The 13688-nt window shown below is 39.0% G+C and overlaps 1 protein-coding gene across 4 annotated transcripts in view; it reads right to left on the reverse strand.

The window, feature by feature from the left end:
* Nucleotides 1–8488: 8488 nt before the first annotated feature.
* The window catches only part of ECPAS (Ecm29 proteasome adaptor and scaffold), a 149723-nt gene continuing 144523 nt past the window's right edge, over nt 8489–13688 (reverse strand). For all 4 annotated transcript variants that reach the window (XM_043976179.1, XM_043976176.1, XM_043976177.1 and 1 more), the window contains 2 exons: nt 10128–10199; nt 8489–8790 (listed from right to left, as the gene is read on the reverse strand). In XM_043976179.1, coding sequence (XP_043832114.1) covers nt 8651–8790; nt 10128–10199 — 212 coding nt within the window. In that variant the 3' untranslated portion in view covers nt 8489–8650. The remainder of the gene's footprint in view (nt 8791–10127; nt 10200–13688) is intronic.

The raw sequence follows: 13688 nt of genomic DNA on the forward strand, positions 1-13688 counted from the left end.
CAAACGACTCCAGTATCTTTGCCAAGAATACCCCAAATGGGGTCACAAAGAGTCAGACATGACTGAAAAATGACTAACCAACATTTTACTATATTTAAAAAAATATATTGCAATTGCATTTTTTAGTGAGGCAATTGAGGTTAAGTGACTTGCCCAGAGTCACACAGCTAGTAAGTGTTAAGTGTCTGATGCCGGATTTGCACTCAGGTACTCCTGACTCCAGGGCCGGTGCTCTATCCACTGCGCCACCTAGCTGCCCCAAAATATATTGCAATTGCATTTTAATTTGGTTCCCACTGCACTAGTATTTTACCTCTGCTTTACATAAGAGGGTTTTCATTTTCAAGTCTGATCACATCACTACCCTCCCTAGTCAATAAACTCCAATGCCTCCCCATTTCCTCTGGGATCAAATGGAAATTCCTGGGCAGCTAGGTGGTACAGTGGATAGAGCACCAGCCCTTGATTCAGGAGGACCTGAGTTCAAATCCAGCCTCAGACACTTAACACTTACTAGCTGTGTGACCCTGGGCAAGTCACTTGACCCCAATTGCCCCATAAAAAAAAAAAAAAGAAGAAAGAAATTTCTCTGGCTTTTGAAGCCCATCATAATCTATCCCCAAACTACTTTCCTATCCTTATTATATATGGTTCTATTTTTTTTTCACTCAATGGATCAACCAAACTGTCTTTCTTGCTATTTCTTATGCATAATATCCCATTTTCTATCTCCAAGCCTTTGCATTAGTTGACTCCCATGCCTGAGCAAACCCTCATTCCCTCACTTCTTAAAATCAATTGTTTCCGGGGGGCGGCTAGGTGGTGGGGGCGGCTAGATGGCGCAGTGGATAAAGCACCGGCCCTGGATTCAGGAGTACCTGAGTTCAAATCCGGCCTCAGACACTTGACACTTACCAGCTGTGTGACCCTGGGCAAGTCACTTAACCCCCATTGCCCCGCAAAAAAAAAAAAAAAATCAATTGTTTCCTTCAAAACTCAAGGACTAACTTTTCCAGAAGGCCTTTCTAGGTGCTCTCCCTTCAAGGTAAATATCTTGCGTTTGTTTTGTATATTTTTATGTAACATCAGCCTTAAAAGTCTCTCTAACACAGATTCTGGGTGTTGTTTTTTTTACTGCATCTTTAATAGAAAGGAAATAAAATATTGGGGACAATTTAATTGTAACCTGGAGTGAGTTAAATCTCATGCCTCAGAGAGATTGTGTGAGGCACAGAGGAAAAGTCAAGTTGTCAAATCAACAAGCATTTATTTACCGCCTACTACATACTACTTGTTAAGCACCAAGAATGAATGAATGAATGAACTAATGAATTAAAAAGTGTTTATTAGGGGCAGCTAGGTGGTGTAGTGGATAGAGCACCTGCCTTGGAGTTCAAATCCAGCCTCAGACACTTAACACTTACTACTGTGTGACCCTGGGCAAGTCACTAAACCCCAATTGCTTCACAAAAAAAAACGGGGGGGGGGTTATTAAACACATGCTATGTTCCAGGTAGTGTGCTAAGTGCTGGTGATAAAAATACAAAAAAGAAGACAATTCCAGCCTTCAAGGACTTTATAATCTAGTATTAGAGAACGATATTAAAAGAGGAGTGGAGGCCATGGATGGGTATTATGGCCAAGGATGTGAGTAATGGAGAGTGGAGTCATAAAGCAATTGTTTAAAATTTTCTTTCCAAGGTAGTAGTGTAGCTTTGACTACTGGTCCCAGAGTTAAATGTGGGAAATGGGTGGTGGGGAAGCGATGGGCATACAATTCATAGCTTGGCAAGATGATGTGTGGAGAGTAGTGGCATGGTGGGACCATGATAAATGGTCGCCAATCAGAAGCTGTTGGCCCAAGTTCAAGTAATTGAATGCCAGGTCAGCAAGTAGAGGCTGGAGTATAAAAGGGACTGAATTAATGATCATCTTTGATGATGAAGAAACCCATCCTGTAGAGAAGATATCCTGAAAAGAATTGCTGACTTTGCTATCATGAAAGCTGAATGGTGGGACTGTGGTGTCAGTGTCTGTACAGAAGTTAGCAGTTGCACTTGGTGAAAGGTGACTAGCTCTGATTTTAGTTTACATATTTTAGAGATTTAAGTCTTTGTTTTGTTACTAGCCAATAACACTGATGTGTATCTAAATCTATGAGACTGAGGTTTGAGAAATGAACAAAATCTTATGGGAAAAACAGGTTCCCCAGTTTATTTATAAACTGATATGGGTGCTCAGAGCTAATTCATTGAAACCAGTTATGCATTTCTATTAACATAAGAAAATACTCTAAAGTACCGGCCCTGGATTCAGGAGGACCTGAGTTCAAATCCACTCTCAGACACATGACACTTACTATTTGTGTGACCCTGGGCAAGTCACTTAACCCTCATTGCCCTGCCCCAAAAAAGAACAGAAAAAAAGAACATACTCTATGATTATCTTAAAACCTGGGTATAAAATAATTTGGGGCAGCTAGGTAGCACAGTGGATAGAGCACTGGCCTTGGATTCAGGAGGACCTGAGTTCAAATCTGGCCTCAGACATTTGACACTAGGTGTGTGACCCTGGGCAAGTCACTTAACCCCAATTGCCTCACAAAAATAAAATAAAATAAAATAAGGAAATTTGCCAGTAACAGTTGGAGAGGAGTGAAGGTTAGTGTTCATTTGGACTAATTGAAGAAACTGGGTGGGTAACATGGAAAAAGCAAGGTTTGTGTGGAGCCATGATGGCTGCTTCTGATTAGGTTCCCACTTAAAGGTCTTCAAGTAGAAACTCAAGATAGCCTTAGGTTCCTTTCCACTCTAACTGGGACTACCAAAAGGAAGCTCAGCAAGTCCTTCCTTGTGCAAAAGGAGTATTTTCCCTGCCTTTTCCTGCACAGAACACAGGTAAAGTTCCTTAAATTTTGAAGCTAGCAGGAATCTTAGTTAGCAGGACGGTAGAGCTGCAAAGCAGCTAAACCCCTGGGTTTTTTCCCCTCTTAAAGGATTTTTAACACAGGAAACAATGTAGGTTAGAATTAAAGGTTTTCCTTCAAGCAAAATAAGATGAGCAGAAATCAGATTAAGTAGTGTGAATCAGTCAGCAAATAGTTGTGGTCTTGTCAGACTGTATCTTTACATAAGAATTTCTCTAAATATTGCTTACTATTATCTTATTATCTACATGTGGGGAAAGCCTAGCTTGGCTTACCCATACTCCATGGCAGCATGCCACCATTCACTTGCTGGCACCTACTTGAATTACAGTGTTCAAAAAGCTAGCTTTCTAAACCCATAAATCACAGTAAAAATAACAAGACCACAATGCTTTTTCTAGGATTTAGGATCCCAAATCGAAAGGATGACATATTTAAAACTAGAAAAATATGTTAGAGAACATCTAATCCAACTCTCCTCATTTTACAGATGATGAAACTAAGGCCCAGAAAGGTTAAGTGACTTGCCCAAGGTCATAATGTCAGAAGTGGGATTTAAACCAGGTCTTCTCACATGAAATCCATTTACTGTATCATGCTGTACATTAATAAATGGTATAAACAATGAACTTTACTAGGTACCCTTTGTGAACTGTCCATACTGTACATCGTCTTGCTAGACAGAGTGAAACTTAAGATGAAACAAAAGAGTTAAATATGACGTGATTAAATGCATCTTTAGGACAATATCCCAAAGAGGAATGCACAGTAGAAATTTTTGTTTGTTTTTGTCTTTTTGCGGGGCAATGAGGGTTAAGTGACTTGCCCAGGGTCACACAGCTAGGAAGTGTCAAGTGTCTGAGACTAGATTTGAACCTAAGTCCCCCTGAATCCAGGGCTGGTGCTTTATCCACTGCGCCACCTAGCTGCCCCTTTAGAAATTATTTTTGGATTGTGCCCAATGCTGCTTCTTTTTTTTTTCACTGTGTGGATAACAATGATTAAGAAAAACTGTTCACATCCACAGGATTTCTGTATATCTTTTTGGTTTAATCTTATATTATCTCTGTGAGCTTATTTTATTATTACTTGAGTTTGAGGAGGCAGAGATAACTATGGCCTGATACTTTAAATAGCAAAATGAATATACTGTTTTGATATTATATAAATCATTGTAAAAATATTTCCCCTAGCTAAGCAATGTATATGTTGGGGAAACTATAGGCACTTGTTTTTTTTAAATACTGGATTAAAATAAAACAAACTTATGCACATATGGAAAGGGCAATAAAATAGTTTTGGGAGCTGGAAATGAGCAGTTTTGTCACTCTTAATGATTTTCATTTTGCCAACAAACCAATTTAAGCACAATACTTGGCACTCATACTGATTTTTTTTCTTACCTAGATTTATCTTTGAGAATACAACTGATTGACACTTTAAAATTTAATTTTATAGTCTAATTATCATTTGGAGATGGGTTTTATTAGAGTTGACAAATGAAAAGCTGAAAATTATTTAACAAAAGAGTCACTTTTCATCGTAATGAGAAGATACAGTTTATAGTACCATACAGGAATGGATGCTAGGGAAAGATTAGAAAGGAACATCCTGAAACTCACTCCTGGGGCTCCTGGTGACTTGATTGGTGCTTGCTTTAGTCCCTAGGACCAAGTTCTAGCTCAAATTCCCTCTCAGTTCTGGAACTATGATCAAAATAATTCCCATGATTCCTGGGGTGTGTCAATTTGCCCCAGGATGGCTCCACTCACGATCCCTTATGACTTTCCAAACTAAACTGCCCCTCCCTGACCACCAGTCGCCTCTGTGTGCAGCCCCTTCCCATTTGAATGTAATATGAGAATGCCCTTCTTGAAGGACAGGACCATCTTTGCTTTTATATTTGTATACTGCATGGTGCTTGGCACATAGTGCTTTAAGAAATTTTTCCCCATTCCTTCATTCAAAGTGGAAATGGCCAAAGAAGCTAACAAAACTGAAGTGAATATTGACAAATCCATTTCCTTTTAACGTGAAGCTCCTTAGTTCTTGTGGGATAATTATTATGAAATCGCTTCCCTTAAAGGTCATTCTTTGAACCCACAGGAGGATCTGGCAGTTCAACTCTGATATACTGGCTAACTTGTTGATACATCTGTTTAGATAGAACGAATACAGCAGCCAAAAGGTGCTGAAACATCTGAGCCAGTTGGGGAAAAATAAGTGGTAAAGGTAGAGTAGGTAGATCAATGAAGACAGAGCAAGTGTCACATGCTCAGTGGAGGGAATAAATTCATATTGGGATCATCGATTTAAAAATGAATATTAGGTCATATAAAGGGGGGAAAGAGATGAACTGATCTGGTATGAGAATGCACACTTCAAAATAAAAACTTTGATTACAGAGAACCAAAATCAGCCTCTTATTTGAATTTTCCTAAAGATAGGCCAGTTCTTTTTTTCTAAAATCCTATTTATCAACTTTGAAACTGTGTATCTACTTTTTCCCTTTACAATTTACTTCTTTGAAATCCTAGCCACTCAGTATAATTTCTAGTTGAAACTGTAGAATTTATACTACATGTATATCAGTTTCAGTCTCTCAAAATAAGTATGACGGGCCATGAGCTTCAAAAGATGATCAGTTGAGTATATTCCAAGAAGGGAAAAAAATTACCCATTACATCCAGAGGGATAGTTGGTCATGCAGCTTTATTTACCATTTTATACCTTCTTGGTATTGGGATGGATTTCCTTTCAAAATAATTCATTACATGCTTAGATAGTTACGTACAGATTGTAGTGAATTCTATGAAGACCTTGCATGTAGAAAACCCTTCTTACTATACATCAATTTAAGCAAAAGCTTGCACATTAGAATGAGTGCTGGTGTTAAAATTCCACCTTTCACTCCTGGTTCACAAGCAGCAGACACATTGCAGCAGGAGCACAAGGAAAACCCACAAAGGGCAAAAGTACAGTGTTGACAGAGTGTGACCACTTGTAGAGGAAAGACTCTAGCGAGGCCGCCTTTCTTTAAAGTCAAGCTCACAAATGAAGGTTGAGACGGGAGGGAGAAGGGAAGTCGATAGGGATTAAGTCAAAGTCTCAGTTTTGTTGTGCAGATAGACTTTGTGTATATAGGCACACACACTAAGCTAAATAAAATAGTTTAAAAGGCAGTTAGAAAATTTCATATTGCTCTTTATCATCAAAAAGAAAGTCTGAAACTGTTTCACTGTCCCTGTTCCCAACTGTACTGGACAGAGGCAAGGGTACAGACCCTTCCTTTTCACATTTACAGAATGAGTCTGTACAGAATGCACTGTAATATCACAGCAAAAAGGAACTGTCTCTTAAGACAGTTTGATCAGATGTTGTCAGATCAGAACCACGGATATTCCTGGGGAGGTGCCAACCAGCCCATGCTACACATCATGCATCACCTGTTGCCATTTTTATTCACTTGGGTCAAAATTTCACAACAAAACCAAGTTTTCTCCTTAACATCATTCCCTTTAGAAACATATGCAGTCATACATACATACCCAGATCAACATACACTCTTGTCCATACATATAGACACATAGAAGCTGAATGAAAATTTTTCATCATTTCTGGGAGGCAAGACAATGTTGTGTTGTGCAAATGATTTGGCTACTACAGGAAATGAAGGCATTAGGTGTAAAAATTAGAAGTGTGCTCAGTAAGCCAAAATAAATGTAAACAAACAGCAGGCTATCACTAAGCAGTTCAAGTGTCTTAGCACCAGCTCTCAGCACCAAGGGAATTTTCCCATGTTAAATACTAAGTTTACAATGTAGAAAACTTGGTGATGCTTCTCCACCTAAAATGTGCAAAGAGACTTGTGGTTTAGACTTGAATACACTTGCTCTCTGAAAATTCTATCGAATGGACCTGTCCTACATTCATTCCTCTCTTCCCTGAAAAGTGTCCCAGCAACAGTGCAAACTACAGTATGCTGAAAGCACATTTTACGTAATGGAAAGAGGGCACTTAATATGATAGGGTAGAGGAATAAACACAGAGGTCCCCCAAAACAGTCTTAAGTGAAGATACAGCGTACCAAAAAACATGTGAGGCTCACTCTCATGGAGGTAAGCCACAGATACAGATTGCTCTAATATGGACACAGCTAGACATCTAAAAAAATTTTAAAAGCAGTCATCTTAAAATCCAGAACTATGATACTGTTGAAAATAAAGGTTGTGTTTCAGCATGTGCACTAAGCTATCACTTTCTGATATAAAGTACCCAATTGAATTAGGTCTTCATTTTATAAACCCCTCCTTTTCAACTCAGGAACAGACCAAAGATGTGTCAACTACTGAAGAGAACTTTTGATATTCTGTCTATATGGAATATTAAAGACAGTAAGAATGGGATTTCTGCCCAGATGGGGAGTTTTGCTGTAATGTAATTTTTCCCTCTAAAATCTATGAGCTATAGATCAGTTTGTTTGCAGGAAAAATAAAAACAACCCCACCCCTCTCACATTTAAGTCTAAATTATTATCATTTTTCTAAATAAGAACAGGGCTATGTAGGGCTATGAACACGGAAGTTTACAATACTGTCATATAAAATTCAATCATGGTTTGAAAAATATTCATAGAAAAAGTTATTGTGATTTGTTTCATTAATGGGGACGAGAAAAGAGTACATGTTACAGCACTGAAATGCCATGGCCAAACTCTCCCAAGAAATATTGATACTTAACAACAAAACATTTCTCATCTGGCAAATTAAGTGCTATCCCTCCCCACTACTCATTCCTGAATCAATTAACATGAATTCAATCTTCCACTGGAGGGGCAGAGGATGTTTTTATACTGTTTCAGAAATGTAAAGTAATGTAAAGAGGAAACTCTCCAAGCAAGGCAGCTCGGTTTTTCACCAACTACCCAAAGTTAGAATGCGGAATGAAATATCACTCAACCTCACACGCCTGAGAAAATGGGATGATATCCAGAAAAGGAGAGCAAGGAGAATGAATTCTCCCATCTAAATACAAGTCTTTAATAGTGACTCAAAATGTAAAGCCGCCAAACATTTTCTCCCCCAAACAACATACCACATAACCAAGTTCCCTCCCTGTTTTCCAGTGATGTGCAGTCTTCAACCTTTCTATGTCCAATAACTCTTTAACATTACAGTTCATTTTGCTGAATGAGAATTACAATGTACTACAGCAAATCCACCTGCAAGCTTAATGGGTGGTCAGTTGGTTGACTGGCTGGTTGGCTGGTTGGTTGTTGTCCTTCATTCTCGAAGAGGACCAAAATGACATCACTATATGTTGGAGTCAAATGACAGTGTGTCCGCCTGTGGCTGATCAGACCAATGCTTAACTAATCCTAAAAGGAATATCCTTTTTTCTTTTTTTTTTTTTTAACCCTATACACTTAGTCCATTTAAGTCCTTCAAACAGCATTTACTATAGATTTCTTCACTTACTTCTTTTCCAATCTGAGATAACAATGACCACATTCAGCCAAGTTGTTTAAACACCACAGTAAAATAAAGCTAATGGGGAACAGAATTTAAGGCATTTTTTTTTTTATTTCGGCCAAGGAATGATGCATGCTACAGATTAACCTTTTCTTTCCCCACTTGGTTTTCTGAGAACACCGAATTTTTTCTTTCGATTTTCGTTTTACATGGCACTTGGTTATTGGAGGGAGGGAGAATTGTCTCCCTTAATTTACTCCAGATTTTCAAGCGTTTTCTTTAGTGATGATGCTTTCTCCTGCAGCTCAGGTCTGCTGTCAGTCTCCATGGTAGTTAAAGATTCAATGAGCTGTGCTCTGCATTCAGGCGTCAAACTTTCCCACTGTTTAGACTCTACCAAAAAAAAAAATTGAAAGAGGAAAATGAAAAAAATTAGAGTACAGTTTATTAAAAAAAAAAAATAGAAATGTGGGGAAAAGTTATGAGTTGAAAAAATACAACCCTCTAGCAAGAGCAGCTAATTCAATGTATTTGGCTATACCAGTGACCAAATTCTATCATCCCAGATAGACGTAGAACAATCTGATATATTAAAAGCCAATAAGTTGTCAGTCCTGTTAGTCACCCTAAAGAATGTGAAGTGTACACAAGCCCCAAAGTTTGAAAAGTTTAAGTGGAAAATACTAAGGCACAGTCCTATAGTATAAATTCAGCTCTATCCTGAAAGGATATGACATATCCTTGCAAGTGAGACAAGTAACAATATGTTACTTCTCTGCATTAAATCCCCCACACAAAATTATTCCATATGCTGTTTGAGAACTATGAATATCAACTATTTTAAAGAATCCTGATAATGAGAATCAGTGTAAAAGGGCATTCTTTCACCCTTTTTAAATGCAGGGGGAAAAAAAATAAAATTTATATCCATATATAACACCATTAGTTTCAAGTTGGGCAAGTTCTCTAGTAACGAAAACTAACATTTACATAATTCTTTAAGGTTTGTAAAATCAAACTCTTCTTTAAGTGTTTCTAAAAATAAACTGAGTAATACTATAACAAAAAAAAATGGAAAAACAGGCAACAGATACCTAGGACCTTACTTATGAAGCTATTTCACTTCATAGATAACATGTGGAGAAAAAAAAAGGGCCTTGAATAAACCTTTGCCAGTTTTCCTTTTATCACTACCCAAAGAAGTTGTTTGGATCATCTTCTGAGAGATTCTACAATACCTGTTTCTTGGTAAAAACTATGAAAACGGGTATTAAACAGATCAAAATTTGTAAAGAACAAGTTTTACAATAGATTAATACATAGATTTATTTCTATTTAATCTATCAGACTATTGCTCTGGTTAAACTAAACACTGAGTTCTTTCCTCTAGGCTGCTGACATAGTCACCAATACAAAAATCAAGTTGTCATCCTAAAAAAGTAACACCTGTAATTTTTAAATACTACCCGGAAAAAAATAAACAGCAGCAAACCTCCTCAAAAGAAGTACAGAAGTCACGTAGAAAAGATATTTGATAACAAAATCCTGATAATTAAAGGTTAGAAATTGGCATTACACAACTCTTTGCTTACACACTGCAAATTACCACTGCCATTTTTCTAAATCACAAGGTCCTTGGGTTTCAAGTCCAGATGTAAAGCAGGATACAACTGGCTTGGACCAGAAGCTAGAAAAGTTAAGATAACTCAACTGTCAGGAAAAATACTCACCTTCAAGTTTTTGAAGCAGCAACTCTAACACAGACAAAGCTTCTGTTCTTATAGATGTGTAGGTTTTATTTTCTAAGAAGGAAAATGATGTTTAAAATTATTATCTTTTGTATTCACCTAATACAACGTCTCCTCCAATATGAAACAATGTTCTGAATCCCTTCTGTAACAAAATGAGCCAAGTATTGCTTTGTGTACTCCCACCAAAAATATATGCATCCCACACACCCACACGTCTTACAAAACACTCCTTGAGTAAGGAGACAGATGTGCTAACAAGAAATTCTATTATTTAGCTAATTTTAAGGAGACAGAAGTACTGCTAGGATTCAAAAGTTTAGAGATGGAAAGAGGGGCCTTAAAGTCCAACCCCTTTATTTTCTAGATGAAAAGCACTGATTGTCAGAGGTTAAGTGACTTACTTAAGAGAAACCAAATCAACAGTGAGGTAGGGTTTAAATCCATGTCCTCTGACTCAAATCTAACACTTTTATCAGTATGCCACATTTTCTTGCTTTTCATGTTTATCTTCATTATATACCTATTAAAAACACTCAGGGCAGCAGTGGACAAAGTGCTGGAACTGGAGTCAGGAAGATTCATCTTCCAGAGTTCAAACCTGGCCTCAGAAACTTATTGGTTGTGTGACCCTGGGCAAGTCATGTCACCCTGTTTGCCTCAGTTTCCTCATCTGCAAAATGAGCTGGAGAAGGAAAGGGCAAACCACTCCAGTTATCTTTGCCAAGAAAACCCCAAATGGAGTCACAAAGAGTCAGATATGACTGAAAAACAACTGAAAGATACTATATCAGAGCAGCAGGCATTAAGAATTAGAGTTTATGGGGCAGCTAGGTGGTGCAGTGGATAAAGCACCGGCCCTAGATTCAGGAGTACCTGAGTTCAAACCTGACCTCAGACACTTACTAGCTGTGTGACCCTGGGCAAGTCACTTAACCCCCACTGCCCCGGGGCGGGGGAGGGGGGGGGGCGAGAGAAGAATATAGAGTTTATGACCTATTGAGAGATACAGAGAACTGAACCATGGAACTATCTTAAGAGAAGGAGACAGATTCTTTAATTCCTAGTCCTCTGTCCACAAACCACACTGACTTTAAACTAAGCAACTAAGACGTGTTTCGCCCCTCCTTAGGCATGCCTCTTTTAGCAACAACAACAACATCTGAGATGTGTCTTCTAAACTAGAACCTAAAATTACTTTTTAAATGGGAAAATATTCCCGTTCTTTTATGATTCTATCTTGAAATTACAGAATTTCAGGGTTAAAAGGAACCTTGAGTAAAATTACCCAATATTTGTTGAGGAGTCCCCCATAGAACATCCCTAACAAGTGTTCCACTTTCTGCTTGAAGGCTTCTACTGATGGCAAACTCCTTGAATGCCAATGCTAGCCATTCTAATTGTGTACAACTCTACAACTTTAATTGGGCTCTGTTCTGGGGCCTTTTCTCCTCTTAGTATCTTCTGGGTGATCACAGGAGTCAGTCTCTATGCATATGACTCTGCAATCTATGTATGTAGCCTTTACGTTTAATCAAGTCCCCAATCACTAACTGCCTAGCAGATGTCCCCTTAGGCATCTCAAACTCAAACTTAGTTCCTTCCCTGCAAAATACCATCCTTATTAACTTTACTTCTGCTAAAGGGATCACTGTCCTTCCAGTCATTCAGGTACACAGCTTCAGCCATCCTCTAATCTCCTCTCTCATTCCCCTGCCCCATCAGTTGCCAAATCCTACTGATTCTCCATCCACAATGTCTCTCACATTCCTCCCTCCCCTCCTTTTTGTTTTTGTTTTTTAGTGAGGCAATTGGGGTTAAGTGACTTGCCCAGGGTCACACAGCTAGTAAGTGTTAAGTGTCTGAGGCTGGATTTGAACTCTGGTCCTTCTGAATCCAGGACCGGTGCTTTATCCACTGCGCCACCTAGCTGCCCCCCTCCCCTCCTTTTTTATTTTTTTAAATTTTATTTTATTTTATTGCAGGGCAATGAGGGTTAAGTGACTTTCCCAGGGTCACACAGCTAGTAAATGTCAAGTGTCTGAGGCTGAATTTGAATTCAAGTCCTCCTGAATCCAGGGCTGGTGCTTTATCCACTGCGCCACCTAGCTGCCCCCCTCCCTTCCTTTTTAAACTAATACCACAATCAACCTGATTTAGGCCCGAATATCACCTCTTACCTCGACTATTGCAATAGCTTCTGAATTTATCTCCCTGCTTGTAGTCTCATTATCACCATCATCAAAATCATGACTAACATTTATATAGAACCTACTATGTGCCAGGCACTGTGTATGCTAAGCACTTTACAAACATTTCTCATTTGATCCTCACAACAACCCTAGGAGGTGGGTGCCGTTATCCTCATTTTTACAGATGAAGAAAAGGGCAAACGGTGGTTAAATGACTTGCCCAGGGTCACATAGGTAGTGTCTGAGACCAAATTTGAACTCAGATAATCCTGACTTCCAGGCCCACTGCTCTGTTTACTGTATCACCTAGCCACCTCTCTCCTCTCCACTTCATCCTTCACACAACAGCTGAACTGACATTCCTAGCCCACAGGTCTGAGAGCACTCCTTTGCTTCAGCAATTAATGATTCTCTCCCCTCTAAGGATGAAACACAACTCCTCTGTTTGTCATTCAAAGCCCTTCACAATTGCACACCAGTCTATATTCCCATTACCCCTTACAAACTTGACATTCCGGTCAAAATGACCTTTGTGCTGCTTTCTCACATTCCATTTTCTTCCCCCCACCAAGTCATAAAACATTTATTAGGTACCAGGCACTGTTACCACAGTGGGAATACAAAGGAACATAAAAGACAATCTTTGCTCCCAGGGAGCTCACAGTCTAATAGAGGGTACAACACGCAAACAACTATTAATAATAACAGCAGTCATCATTATGGTAAACCTTTCTCTCATTCCATCTTCTGCTCCTGTGCTTTTTACCTAAGCTGTCTCCCATTCCTCAAATGCTCAACCTCCTTCCCAAGACCTCACCTTCTCCAAGGTTTCTTCAAGGCTCAGGTCAAGCACTACCTCTTACAGAAAAAGCTCTTTGCTGATCTTGTTAGTAACACATCCTTGCTGGCCCATCCTCCCTCCTTCTTTAAAAAAAATTACTTTGGGCAGCTAGGCGGCACAGTGGATAAAGCACCGGCCTTGGATTCAGGAGGACCCGAGTTCAAATCCAGTCTCAGACACTTGACACTTACTAGCCGTGTGACCCTGGGCAAATCACTTAACCCTCACTGCCCCGCCAAAAAAAAAAAAAAAAATTACTTTGTATTTGCTTATTTGTGTACATCTTGTTTTCTTCAGTAGAAAATAAGCTCTTTATGGGCAAGGACAGTTTTAAATGTTCTCTTTGCCTTCCTAGCACCTAACCCAATGCCTAGCACAGTGTAGAGAGTTAATATATGCTTAGGATAGACTGACCAGTACAGAGTATAGTGAAACCTATCACCCCACACTCACCCCCACCCCCATTCTGGATATCTCTATTAATGTTAGCTATTTTTCTTTGCAGGGAAG

The sequence above is a fragment of the Dromiciops gliroides genome, chromosome 1 (assembly GCF_019393635.1).
Source record: "Dromiciops gliroides isolate mDroGli1 chromosome 1, mDroGli1.pri, whole genome shotgun sequence".
NCBI lineage: Eukaryota > Metazoa > Chordata > Mammalia > Microbiotheria > Microbiotheriidae > Dromiciops > Dromiciops gliroides.